This window comes from Bactrocera neohumeralis, chromosome 2 (genome assembly GCF_024586455.1).
Source record: "Bactrocera neohumeralis isolate Rockhampton chromosome 2, APGP_CSIRO_Bneo_wtdbg2-racon-allhic-juicebox.fasta_v2, whole genome shotgun sequence".
Taxonomy (NCBI): Eukaryota; Metazoa; Arthropoda; class Insecta; order Diptera; family Tephritidae; genus Bactrocera; species Bactrocera neohumeralis.
In genome coordinates, this window is record NC_065919.1 from 89,806,405 (window position 1) to 89,820,532 (window position 14,128).

The 14,128-nt window shown below is 38.0% G+C and overlaps 1 protein-coding gene and 1 pseudogene across 1 annotated transcript; both read left to right on the forward strand.

Annotated features, from left to right (window-relative positions):
- Window positions 1-1,575, forward strand: LOC126766705 (calaxin-like; annotated as a pseudogene).
- Window positions 1,576-5,464: 3,889 nt separating this feature from the next.
- Window positions 5,465-5,827, forward strand: LOC126766794 (uncharacterized). The gene has a single exon (XM_050484521.1). The coding sequence runs from the start codon at window positions 5,465-5,467 to the stop codon at window positions 5,825-5,827; it is 363 nt and encodes a 120-aa protein (XP_050340478.1).
- The last annotated feature ends 8,301 nt before the right edge of the window (window positions 5,828-14,128 follow it).

Sequence of the window (14,128 nt, forward strand, 5' to 3'; positions counted from 1 at the left end):
ATGCGTTACATATTTTATGTGCTGTGGATGTGTCTCGCGGCGTTAAGTGTTTTCGCAGCAGAAGTTGCACAGCTGGAGGCAGCAAGTAAAGCAGAAGAATTGCTTTCCGTGGACGCAGGAGTCCAACACAGCGAAGAAAACACGCGCTCTGTGCGGCAGTTCGGTGGTGGATTCGGAGGCCCAGGCTTCTTTGGTCCAGGTGGTCGGTTCGGAGGAGGAGGCTTTGGTCGACGTGGTGGGTTTGGTGGAGGCGGCTTTGGTCGACGTGGATTCGGTGGTGGTTTTGGACGCAGACGAGTTATAAGAAGACGTGGTTTTTATGGCTAAGGTTTTGAAGAGGTTATGTAAAAACAGTACGAATTTAATAAATATACTTCTTTTCCAAAAACATTAAGGTTATACTATTATTACTTCAGTCCCTTAAATAAACAAAATCAAGAGATACGTTTGAGAGCATGTAAATAGACAAGGCGATGACTGCCAACTCCATTAAAGCATTGTTCGAACTGGTCTCAGCGAAATGACTCAGTGCTTTTCGTCACCATCATTCAAATTGACACCCGGCAAAAGGGAGGTATACATGCAGCCCTCACGTTTCGCATTTGACGAACGATTGGGCATTGGCAAGCGGGTATTTGTCTCTAGGGAATTGTCAAACTGCTTACAACTGTCCGGCGTTGCATCCACCAACGTTATAAGCAGCAAAACAACAATAAACTTATTAAACTTTGAAAAACTCTCTACTCCTTTCAACTTTTCACTTTGAGGCATACGTTTGAAATGAGCCCTTTTTCCAAATTTTAATCCTTTATATAAACACAGAGATTTGTCTTGTGGGTCCGCAAATAAGAGAATTAATGAAAGATGAAACAATTGAGGTAATGCTCAATGAAACTGAACCTGGAGTGCCTTTAAATTGGATGACGTGCAGAAACCGCGTTTCGAGAATATCTATCACGATCTGAGGGTGAAGTGAGCAGCATTTTAATGGTCTATCACAAATTCGTTTTGGCCAACGGTTCCAAGGCGAAGCATATGACAAAGAAACAGTTCTTCCACCTTTTCCTGGTTTTGTTCAAAATCTCCGATTTGCAAATAATCGAACGCATTTGGATATGAAAAAAGAGGTAGACGCTGTTGCTTGGGTGCGCCTTTTCTCCGTCTTTATGACCAACAAATTGAATCAGAAGATCAAATTCACTTTTCAAATTTACAATATCCATGGCAACGGGTTTTTGAATCGTGAAATTGTGCAACATGCTGTCGAAAAGTTTTTCGTAGGGGAAGACGAGGACGAAGTGAACGAGCTGCGTTCGGATATGGTGGATTTGTTGTTCAAGAAATTCGATGTCGACAAGGATGGTGTGATATCGTTTGATGACTATTCGCAGGTTGTCATGAAGCAACCGATGTTGCTCGAGTTTCTAGGGCAATGCTTTCCGTCCATAATTGGCACAACAGTAATTGCTCTCTGTGCGAACATAACAATGCTTTCCGTCCATAATTGGCACAACAGTAATTGCTCTCTGTGCGAACATAATGTCCAAGGTAAACTTTGATAAACCGTGTTCATAACTCACTTGAGATATATTGTATATAGAATTCATATTTTTATACACATACAGTATGTATGAATAACTTGTTTTTTATTTTCTTCTAAATAAATTGCTGTGTTTTATATTTTAATATTATTTGTGGAAATGCATACAATGATAACATTTACTTTGAATGAACTAATTGAATGCCTTGGATTCACAAACACTTGGGGAGTGGTGAATCGAACAAAATTGGCATTTAGCCAATAAACCGGTATAATGGAATAAAGGTAAGAAAATGAAACATGAAGAAGTTATTCTACTCAAATGAGGTGTCTATAGAACTGACTTAAGCTGGCCACCTGTGTTCTTGCTTCCACATGAAAATTTTGTGACTAGAAACTTAGGGACTAACGACGATGCGAATATGAAACGGTTGAAAAGAGTAAGCTATAAAAGTTGAAATGATACCACAGTCATAATGGGTTGTCAAAAAAGTCTTGCGCTATTTTTATTGATTTTTTTTTGCTATTTGCTACGGCTGCTCAAATGCCGGTCTTTTTTTTACGACAGGTCTTTTGAAATCTTTACAAGAACGAAAATGAAACCATCGTTTTGAAATGACTGTATCGGGTCCAGAAATGCCCAAATTTTATTGGATTCCCCTCCAGAACAAATTAATGACAGATGCATTTCATGCCGTATTTTCTCTTTATTTTGACATGTTTGCGATAACTCACGAACGACTTAAAAGAAACGACAATCAATCAAACACGTGTTAGCGCGTGAAATAAGCTTTCCAAAAAGGTATAGCATGTCCCGATGCGACGAATAAAACTAGAACTACATGCTTTCAGCGCCAACTAGCGAAAATACCGCAAGACTTTTTTGACAACCTAATATATCGGGGTACCAACTTAGCAAAATACTTTTATGAAACATTATTAACTTTTAAGAGCTTGATAACTTTTTTAAAAAAAAAAACATAAAATTTGCAAAATCTTATCGGTTCTTTATTTGAAACGTTAGATTGGTTCATGACATTTACTTTTAGAAGATAATTTCATTTAAATGTTGACCGCGTAAAGAGGTGGTCCATTCGGAAAGTCCAAAAGGCATTTCGGCCGGAATAGCCGACGAAACCATTTGTGCTGGTGGAAATGTGACTTTATCTTGGTCCACAAAAACTAGTCTAAATTTTGATCTTTGGCCAACTTACGGGTCCATTTCTTGAGATGAATTGTTCTCCGAAGTTTTCCCTCAAAATGGCCATAGAATCGCGAGCTGTGTGGCATGTAGCGCCATCTTGTTGAAACCACATGTCAACCAATTTCAGTTCTTCCATTTTTGGCAACAAAAAGTTTGTTAGCATCGAACGATACATCGCCATTCACCGTAACGTTGCGTCCAACAGCATCTTTGAAAAATACGGTCCAATGATTCCACCAGCGTACAAACCACACCAAACAGTGCATTTTTCGGGATGCATGGGCAGTTCTTGAACGGCTTCTGGTTGCTCTTCACCCCAAATGCGGCAATTTTGCTTATTTGCCGCTGAACAAAATTTGTCGATAAAAAAGCGCCAACTTTTCAATCTGAAAAACACGCTTCAGTTCTTGCACGAGCTGTATTTTATACGGTTTTACACCAAGATCTTTGCGTAAAATCTTCCATGTGGTCGAATAACACAAACCCAATTGCTGCGAACGGCGACGAATCGACATTTCACGGTCTTCAGCCACATTTCACTGTACGCATTCGTGTGGTTGGTTTAATGTCCAATAAAGTAAACTGAGTGCGAAACTCACAATCGCATTAATTGTTTGCTCACTTTCGATTATGTAGACCATAAATCGGACGTAAAGCGCGAAAACACATTTCGAACCGAACACTGATTTTGGTAATAAGACAATGATTTGCAAGCGTTGCTCGTTAGTAAGTCTATTCATTTATGTCAAATTGAGCATCTTTCTCTTTGACACCAAAAATTGATCGTCAAATACTAATGCATGAAAAACCTCAAAAAAATCACCCGATATTTATAAATTTTTACGAAAAAATTGATCGTTTGTAAAACTTTGAAGACTTTTGCAGCGTCTGTTACATATTGCGAATAATGCGATGTGATATAAAATAATTGGGGACTACCTACTCTTAATATAAATAAATAGTACTGAAGAGAAAAAGCATGAAAGTAAATTAGAGATTCGTCTCAAAACTTTCATGAATATTTAATGATTCTCTAGTTTATTAACTTTCAGGTATTAGCATAACCTGCAAAAATAGACATAAGTTGTTATGTTAATAAGCCGACTTTGATTGTACCAGACATCTACACATACATACAAAAATTTTGAATAGTCTTTTTTTTATTCATTGATCATTCTCTACAATCATTAATACACGAATAAAAAGACAACGCAGACGTTTTACTGTTTCAAACTGTTATACGCATAAATAGCGAATTAGCGGGTTTTTACGCCATCTACGCCGTTAACTTTAAAATCTGGAAGCAAATACATACTTATGTTATTAATCTTCGATCGAGACCGAAACACATAAGTACATATGTACCTGTACAGACATTGCGACAAAAAAGTATGCGGAAATTGTAAATAAACGGCAAAATATTTAACTGTTCATCAATATTTATTTTGTCGCCTTCAAAGTGAACCCCAACAGAGGAAATACACTTTTCCCAACGATTTTTCCAGCCCTCGAAACACTTGTTAGAAGCACTTTTTGGGATGGCTTTCAGCTCCTTCAGTGAATTTTGTTTTATCTCTTTGATCGACTGAAAACGGGTTCCACGGAGCCGCCATTTCATTTGGGGAACAAGAAAAATTCACACGGAGCCAAATCTGGTGAACACGGTGGTTGATCGATGGTATGGTATGGTATCCATTGCGTTGTTTGCTTTAAATTCAGTCACAATCGTGGCTCGATGAATTGATCTTCCAGAATTCCGACCGTTTTCGACGGATGTTCTTGCGCAGACGCCTCAATATTTGTTTCATTTGTTTCCCTCCATTCCGATAATTGTTGACTTGTTTGCATGCCAAACTCATAAATCCATGTCTCATCGGCACTATACTGCTCTCCATGCATGTTCAAAGAAACCTTTTTACCGTGCTCTTTTTGAAAAAAGTTCAGCGCTATCAGGATAGGCCGAGCAAGAAAGCATTTATACCCAAAATATCTACTAAACTAAAATCTTTCGAACAGACTCGCTGGAGATGTCGAGCTCTCTTGTTATCTCTCAAACACGTGCTTGACGATTTTCACGTTCTTAATAATTTCATCAGTTGAAGAGGTCGAAGGTCGTTCAGAACGAGGCATGTCTTCAACGATATCTCGACTGTCTTTGGTGGCTTTGTACCATCTCGTAGGTTTGTGGTTTTGATAAAACTGAATCACCGTAAGCATTTTGCAACATTCGCAACGATTCCTCAAACGTAATTTGATTAGAAAAACAAAATTTGAGACAAATTCTTTGTTCGATATCTTATCTATTGTAAAAGTCGTTGACAGATCACGCTCATATTTGGCATAGGACATTCCTACCAATCTAGCAAAATACATTTTTTTGAAATATCATTTACCCGGATAATTTAATTACAATTTCCGGGTGCTTTTTGGTCACAATGTATATATGGCGGGGGATTTTTTAAGAATTAGATGACTTTCGAAGTTCAATGTGTTTATCCAAGTGCTGAGAAACTATTGGCAAAAGTGCTGCAATCCCATTTACGGGCATTTGTTCAAATGTATGTATTATGTATGGATATATGTATGTAGACATATGTGCGCTGAATTAGTTGCGGCGCCAAAAATTGTATAAAAGTGATTCAAAATCAATTTGATATTCAGAATCAAACAGTTTCTTTAAGAAGTCAGAGCTGCTAACATAATATTTTTATACAAACAAAATGCGTTACATATTTTATGTGCTGTGGATGTGTCTCGCGGCGTTAAGTGTTTTCGCAGCAGAAGTTGAGCAGTTGGAGCCAGCAAGTAAAGCAGAAGAATTGCTTTCCGTGGACGCAGGAGTCCAACACAGCGAGGAAAACGCGCGCTCTGTGCGGCAGTTCGGTGGTGGATTCGGAGGGCCAGGTGGCTTTGGACAAGGGGGCTTTGGCCAAGGTGGTGGATTCGGAGGGCAGGGTGGCTTTGGGCAAGGGGGCTTTGGCCAAGGTGGTGGATTCGGAGGGCCAGGTGGCTTTGGGCAAGGCGGATTTGGCCAAGGTGGAGGAGGTGGCTTTGGTGGACCTGGATTCGGAGGTGGTTTTTGATGCAGGCGAGTTATAAGAAGAAGTTTTTATGGCTAGGGTTTTGAAGTGTTTTTTGTAAAATTTATACAAATTTAATAAATATGTTTCTATTGGAAAAGCCTAAAGGTGATACCATTATTGCTCCAGTGTCTTAAAGAAACCAAATCAAGAGATATGAACACTTATTGCTTCACACTAATTTATTCTTATTATGTGTATAATACTTCATTACAACATTTTACTGCGTTAATCACAACTTTAGATTAAACTAAGCTAATAACTAAGTATATGCTAACCATATGTACCTACGTATATGTATGTATATTCCCAATCCTTATTTACAAATAATTTACTAGTATCCTTAAGCTTATTCGATTACGTTTGAGAGCATGTAAATAGACAAGGCGATGACCGCCAACTCCATTACAGCATTGCTCGAACTGGTCTCAGCGAAATGACCTCGGTGCTTCCCGTCACCATCCTTCAAATTGACACCCGGAAAAAGGGAGGTATGTATGCAGCTCTCACGTTTCGCATCTAACGAATGATTGCGCATTGGCGAGCCGGTATTGGTCTTTAAGGAATTGTCAAACTGTTTACTATTGTCCGGCGTTGCATCCACCAATGTTATAAGCAGCAAAACCACAATAGCGAGCAAAATTATAGTTTTTTTGAATGACATTGTGCTATTAAACTTAGAAAAACTCTCCACTCTTTGTAACTTTTCACTTTGAGACATAAGTTTGAAATGAATTCTTTTCAAATTTGAACCTTTATATAAACGCTGAGAATTGTCGCATAGTTCTTCATCACCTCTTGTTTGTTTATGGAAAATTCTACAATCATAAATTAGTCTATTATATATTCCGTTCCTTGTAATTTCTCTTTTATCATGTTGTCTGCTGTGTTTAACGCGGCTGTTGCCATTTTCGGAAACTTACGTTTCGCACACAAGTTGACGTACACATTGCCAATAAGATTTCTTGTTTTGATTTTGAGGTTTGGCAAGCGCCTGCGAATAGTGGAAATTTTTGAAAACACCAACATTTATGTAAATGAAGTCAAACACATTCTCTAAGCATAGATGTAAATACATTAGTAACAACAGGCGTCACCGCGTAGAGTGTCAAAACTGAATTAGAATTAAATCATTTGCTTCGAGAATCAGTGAGACATGAGTTCATAGCTCATAACTATTTGTTGAATATAGTACACTTGGCAGGGATTATGGCACGTCTGTTGTGCTTAAGTTCTCTTTTTCTAAAGAGAAGAAATTTTAAATTGTGTAATAATCTATTGTAAAAGGGATTTATCTTCATCGCAACATAACCCTGGAGTCTTAGCAGTTTTTGCTCCGGTACTTCACTTAAATTGTACTTAACAAATGGTTTGCTGGATCCTGCTTATTTCCCATGGTTAATCGAGTAATATGTATGAGTAAGTAATTATAGAAGTAAGCTATTCAGGGCCGGATTAAGAGTGTGGGGATCCCAGAATATATACGAGAGAGGCTCCTTTTTTGTGTATAGTAAAATTTATTGAAAAATTACAAATTTTACGAGATGATACGGTAGGTTTTTATAGCAGCCGGTATGAAAAGCCGGCAAAAGGCGTCTCACCAACCTAACATTATCCAGATCTTCCTATAATACATTGTAAAAATGACGTTACAAAAGAAGACTTTGCGCAAATCGTGCCTTCAAGGTATGCGATCTCACGTCCAAAAATCAGACAATAACTTTTTAAGCTCCCAGTACCGAATAATACTTGAGCAAAAAATAGTAAGATAATCAATAAGTTCATAATTTTGAAATTCTTAATTGGTTATTCAAAATTGATGTAGTCCCCCTGAAAGTAATCCCCCTTGGGTCCAATATAATAGTGTCAACGTTTCTTCCGCTGCTCGAAACAGTTGTTAAAGAAAATTTCCGGAACAGCCTCCAATGCCCGCAGCGATTCACGTTTAATGTCTTCAATTGACTCAAAACGGAATCCGATTTAGGCAAATACAATGGTTATGGCACGATATTGGTTGAAGAATCAATGCAGTATGCGGCGGAGCATTATCGTGGTTACGAATAGCTTTACGTAAACGTCGCATAACACTCAAATAGTATTCCTTGTTGACAATTTGACCGGTCTGAAGGAATTCGGAGTGCACTCACCTCAATGTGCGAAGAAAACTGTCAACAAAACCTTGATTTTTGACATACTTGCTCGGTTTTTTCGGCTTCGGCTCACTTATGCCTCCATATTCGTCCAATTGTTAGTCTGTGTCCGGGTCGTAAGCATAGATCCAACATTAATAATAAGTTTCATGAAATCCATACAACTAACCCGACAGTGTGTTTCGAAAAAATTTAGTGATTTTAGGACCAATTGTTTTTTCACTTTTCTTAGGTCCAAATGATCTTTCGAAATGGTTTTTATTGATCTTTCCGATATTCCAACGATATCAGTAAGATCCCTGACTGTTGATCGTCGATTCTCAAGAACCAATTTCTTTATTTTATTGACGTCTTCGTCATCAGTTGATGTTGATGACCGTCCTGGATGTGGTTCGTCGCCAACGCGTCCTCGACCCTGTTTTGAGAGAATCTTTTCCTGATAATGGTGTCCAAAATGGGTTGCACCGATTCAATATTGCTTCTAGCCCCATATACCAAAATATAAAAATTTTTTGAACTTCCAGTTGACTTAATACGATAAATAACGGTAAATATATGAGTAAGTTTAATGACAATCAGAGAACTTAACGTTCCCATATACTCGATATCGTGGTTTCCGACGTTCCACCTTACTTTAAACTGATTATAAAGCTCAATTTATGTTGTTAAGTTCTGAATATGAGTGAAATTTGTCTAGACCTTAGTCTACACTACTTATTCGTAATAATGATTTCCGGCCTCCTGGTTGATGTTTTCTTTATAACTCAATACATTGCATTTGGCCAATTTGGTTGAGTTAATACCAATTTTAGTTAATTTTATCTCATTTGAATTGACTATGTTGATTTTAATAGAAATGTCTCCCACACGAAGCAAATTGTAATTATGAAAGTGGGTAATGTCGATGACCTATAATGTAAGTTAATAACATACCAATTATGATTGCTATTCATTCACAGTTTCGTCGAATAATGACTATTTTTTAACACAAATAATGTTTTGTCAATAGCTGAAAGTATTTGTCCAGTTTTCTTACAAATTGGGAAACTACAAAATCTGCGGTAACTTCAGAAGTTAGGCCTTCCTTACTAGTTCAGGATTGATTTTAAGTAGCAAAACAATTAAAATCGATTGAATGGAGATTTTTGACGTCCGATAAATGGTTTACTCAAATGATGCTGCATATTTCGTGGGGAATTGGAATGTGGCTTTAAGTACACAGAAAAATTCCCGTAATTACACATACGGAACAAACATAAAATATTTTCGAGATTATTATTGCTCTAATACACATTTGTGTGTCTAACACATAAAGTATCAAGTAATAATGAATAATAAAAAAATAAAAAATGCGTAGTCAATTAAGAAAATAAGATCAGAATGAACAAGAAAAAACACTTGAAATATGACAGTGTAAATGATTGCTAAGAAAGGTAAAAAAACAGCGCCAACAAAGGTAAACAAAAAATATTAGCAAAAAGTTAAGTTCTAATCGACCGTCCAGTCAGTGTAATGCCATTGTTTAAAGTCGCCGCGGAGCAGTAAGATGATGTAACGAAAAAGGGGTATAAATATGCTTAAATATCAGGTAAAATTCTTAGTTAACTTCTAGTATTTTGGCATTCCGGTTGGATTGTACCTTTAAGCTATAAAATTATTGAACTTTAGAATTCGCGAATATTGTAACTTAAATACGATGTAATGCGTTCGCCGACTCTTTTTGACATATTCTGCGTTTTTGCAATTATTTCTGTGATTGTGGCAGTTGATCTGGCGGAAACCGAACAAGCGATCACTCCAAGTGCTGCTATAAGTCCAGAGATGTCAGACATTGCTGCTGCAAGTCCAGGCGTGGAGTCAGAGGGGAGAACATTGGAGCCAGCAGACGCGTTGTTGGATGTGGATGCCAGTACAGCGCATGAGAATAAAAGCGGGCGAGAGGCGCGCCAGTTTCGCACATTTGGCTTTGGGCGACGTAGGTTTGGGCGTCCGGCGTATTATGGAGCCTTTGGTGGCTTTGGACGTTATGGTCGTCCATTTTATGGCGGTGGGTTCGGGCGACCTTATGGATACTTTCCCAGACCATATTATCCTCGGCCCTACTATGGTAGACCATGCTGCTTCTACGGTTGAGTTAGAAGAGAAATTGATGTTATGTGCCTAGGCTTTGAAGTGCAATTTTCTGTTATGATAGGAGAGAAAAAAGACGAAAAAAATAAATAAGTTCTAAATGTGATATTAAATTGGGAAAATTGTCGTATTTATGCTTAAGAAAGTAATTTGATAGGCAACAACGACCAAGAACCAGAAAGAAAGAGCTGTTCATTGTACTTAGCAATGGCATGACGTGAAAAGTTAATGAGCCCGGTTAATGCGGCAAAGTGAATCTGTCAGAACCTTTCGGCTAAACTTCCGTGACTTTTCGCTTCGTTTTGACTGATTCATATGCGTGGCAGGATTTAATTACGTGCGGCAAATAAACAGCAAGAAAAATTAAACAACAAGCCAACAGATAACGGCCAGGAGCATAAACAAAAATGCCAGATACGGCGAAGTGAGCGGCACTACCGCAGCATAGAATGCTGAGATGACCGCAAAGAGGATGAGATGACTAATTTTCTGACTTACAAGACCCGTAGCAACTGTTGCTCCCCACACCTCTCCCATCTTATGCTGGTTTTCATAGAAAAGTAGAAAAATTGAAATAAAAAAAGCTTGATAAAAGCTGGTAGAAAAAAATCTGAGAAAAACGAAGTGTATAGCAAACTGCATATAGGTACTTCGCTGATAATGAATTCAGAGTATGCGGGAGGCGAAATAAAAGAATTAGGAAAATATACTTTCATAATCATGTGTAGGTTCATACATATCTACTTGTATGTACAAATGAACAGAGTGGCAGCGAATGAAAGACTTCAGCATAATACATGAAACAAAATGCCGGTGACCGGTGAATACAACACAGTAAAATCCGTTATAATCAAATTTAAACTATTTAAATAAATAAATCTGGTTTAAAGTAAAGAAAACCCAAAATATGGTTTCTCTTTTAATGTTTTACTATCAAAATGGTAAAAATGCGGTTTAAGCTAATTACGTGATGTGAACGCCAATAACAAAATTGGTTTGCAAAATTCCGATCTTGAGGATGCACTAAGTCCGGGAAGGACTCTTGAAGCTGATGTGGATAAAATTAACTCATTGGTAGTTGCAAATCTGAGAATAACCGCTTTTGAGAGATTGCTGAAAGATAAAATGTTTCTACGTGACAGTTCACACGCACATGAAACGTCAGGGATTAATTTCGAAGCTAGATATATGGGTGCCTCATGTTTTTATAAAATATAATTTTCTTCGGCGCTTTAAGGACTGCGATTTACTTACCAAAAGTCAAAGAAATTATTCATTTTTGAAGCGCTTTATTACTGACGACGGAAAGTGGGCTGTGTCTAACAATGAAACCATCTCAAACCACTTCGAAGACTGATAGTGACCAAAAAAAGGGTTTGTTGTCTGTTGGGTCGGATTTCAAAGGGATCGTTTATTTTGAGGTTTTGGTCGACGATACTACGATTCATTTGGTGTGTATTCTGATCAGCTGGACGAATTGAGTGATGCACTCAAACAGAAGAGGCCACAATTGATCAGCAGAGAAGATATAGTGTTCCACCAGGATAATGCGAAAACTCATTTATGATTCATTTCCTCTACCCTTCCCCTGTAAGATGGTAAGAATTAGATATGTTGTCGTCGACGTCATCCAACGGTAGGCGCAAGAAACGTGCTATTTCGACGGAGTCAGATCAAAGGGAGAGGCGTGTCAGATGAGATATTAAGAGGCATCCAGTCGTAGTTCGGAGTGCAGTGTTCTAGCAAGGCTGGCGCTTCGTCGTCTGCGTTTTACTGTATCTAAAAGTCACACCTAAAATTTTAGGTTGATTAGCAGTCGGAATCTTAACGTCGTCGACTGTAATATTAAGGTTAAGTCTGTACTCCTTCGTCCAGTTTGTGAATATGGTCGCTGTAGATTTAGTTGGGGAGAGTGTTAAGTTCCGTGCTGTTTACCTTTGAACACGTCGTATATATCGGTTGCTAAAACATTTACCTCAATAAATTTTATTTTACAATATTTCGACTACTGACATAGGATGAAATTGCTATGTAGTTTCACATAACAGACTTTTACTTCCCGAAGAACAAAAGATTATTGCCCAAAGCCTTGAAAAATTACCGCGATTTATTTGCATATGCTAGTATTATCAACTACTTCTACAATCTACTGTTAATTTTTGGAGATTACTCAAAGTTGGCCGCTCTGGCAGAATAATAAAAAGGCGAAAAAAGAACAAAATGAGCAGATGCTGCAAAAAATTACCAGAGACAAACATTACTTTTAATTAACAATTTGTAACAATATCTTTTAAAAGCACTTCTGTTTAATGAGAACTGCTTTGCAAAGTACCGCAAGAACTGTCTAAAAAATCCTTTCAATCCACACAACATTATGCTCAACACGTACTTTAAAGTTTCGGACAGAGTGCGCAAAGAAAGCGCGAGAAAAAATGAAAAGCCGTCTTAAGTCCATAAGAACAAGTTTAGGACAAATTAAAAAATTATTACAAAAATGTACTAAAAAGCACTCGCACGGCTTGGCGAAGAACGCGAACTTAACAAGCGCTTGCCAGAAACGGCATTGAGTGAGTGGACATAAAGAAATAATTATCAAATTCAACTAAGTTAGAAATTGCTAATTTAAAAACAAGAAGGAAAAACAATTAAATGTAAAATGATAATTACATAATTATTGCTTAATGTCAAAGTTTCTGTTGGGCCAGCAGTTCATCGTTGGCTGGTCCATGGACGCTTGTGGCACGTACACTTACGTCACAACAATTGAATGCTGGTTGCCCCCCTCAGTGGCAGTGAGACAAGTCAGATACTCAGTCAGTGTTTTTATGTGACAGAGTTAATGAAATTATAATTACAGTAATTTTTACTCAATTTAATTTTTTCTTATTATTTTTAACGGTAAATGTGAAACTAATTGTATGGGTGCTCGCCATGTTAAGCAAGCCACCGAGATTTAGTTAAGGGGTCAGTAGGGTAATCTGTTGTCAATTTTTTTTTTTGCATTTTCTGTTTCTTTATACTCTTAGAAGTAATGTAGAAACCCACTTTTCCATTGGAAGGTTTCGAAAAAGACCCAAAAATAATAACACCGCACGACGTTCGGAGCACTCGGAGTGCACACCTGGTACAGTACACACCAGTACCTCAAATTTTAAACGCGTTTTTCTCAAGAGATGAAGGGTTAATCGGGTCCGACAAGACATCGCAGCCGATTAGAAGTTGCACTACGACAACGCCCCGGCTCACACCGCCTTTCTTCTCAATAGCTGCCTAACCAAGGCCGGCATTCCAACGCTTCCGTAGCTACCCTACAGCCCAGATGAGGGCACTCGGACTTTTTTTGTTTCCTTGCCTTAAAAGGCCGATGAAAGGCAAGCATGTTGAGACGACAGAGGGTATCCAAGCAGCATAAACCTCGGTTGTCAAGGCTATTCCGGCGAATGCCTTCCGTGACGCCTTCAATGCTTGGAAATCGCACTTTCAGTGCTGCATCGACGTAGAAGATGTAACGATTAGTTTAATAAATTTTTTCAAATCGACTCAGTTTCTTTACTTTCCGGACAAATCCTGTATGCCATCCTTCTTCAATTCTGCCGGACCTGTCCATCAGTGTATTCCGGTCCAAAGTTCATAACCTCATTAAAAATGGAAAATATGGAAAACTGCGGAACAATCATGGATTAAACTAAGTCTCATTAGCTTGGAATAAATCACCGAAATAAAGTTTTACTTTGAATTAATTTTATTTTATACCTGATTAACTATAAACTAATACTTAATATGAATACTCAACATTGTTCCTAATACCCCCTAGCAGTGAAGTCAATACCCACATGCACCCGTATGGCCCTGAATACATCAGACATTTTCAGGTTTCGAAATTAATTAACATAAAATACCAAATGCATTTCTCTTACGAATAAATTGTCAGTTGGGAGAGCAGAAATATAATTTGATTTTGCTCCGGCGGCAACAACATACACAAAGATGTATGGCCTGCTTGTCAAACTGGCAATTCACCAAA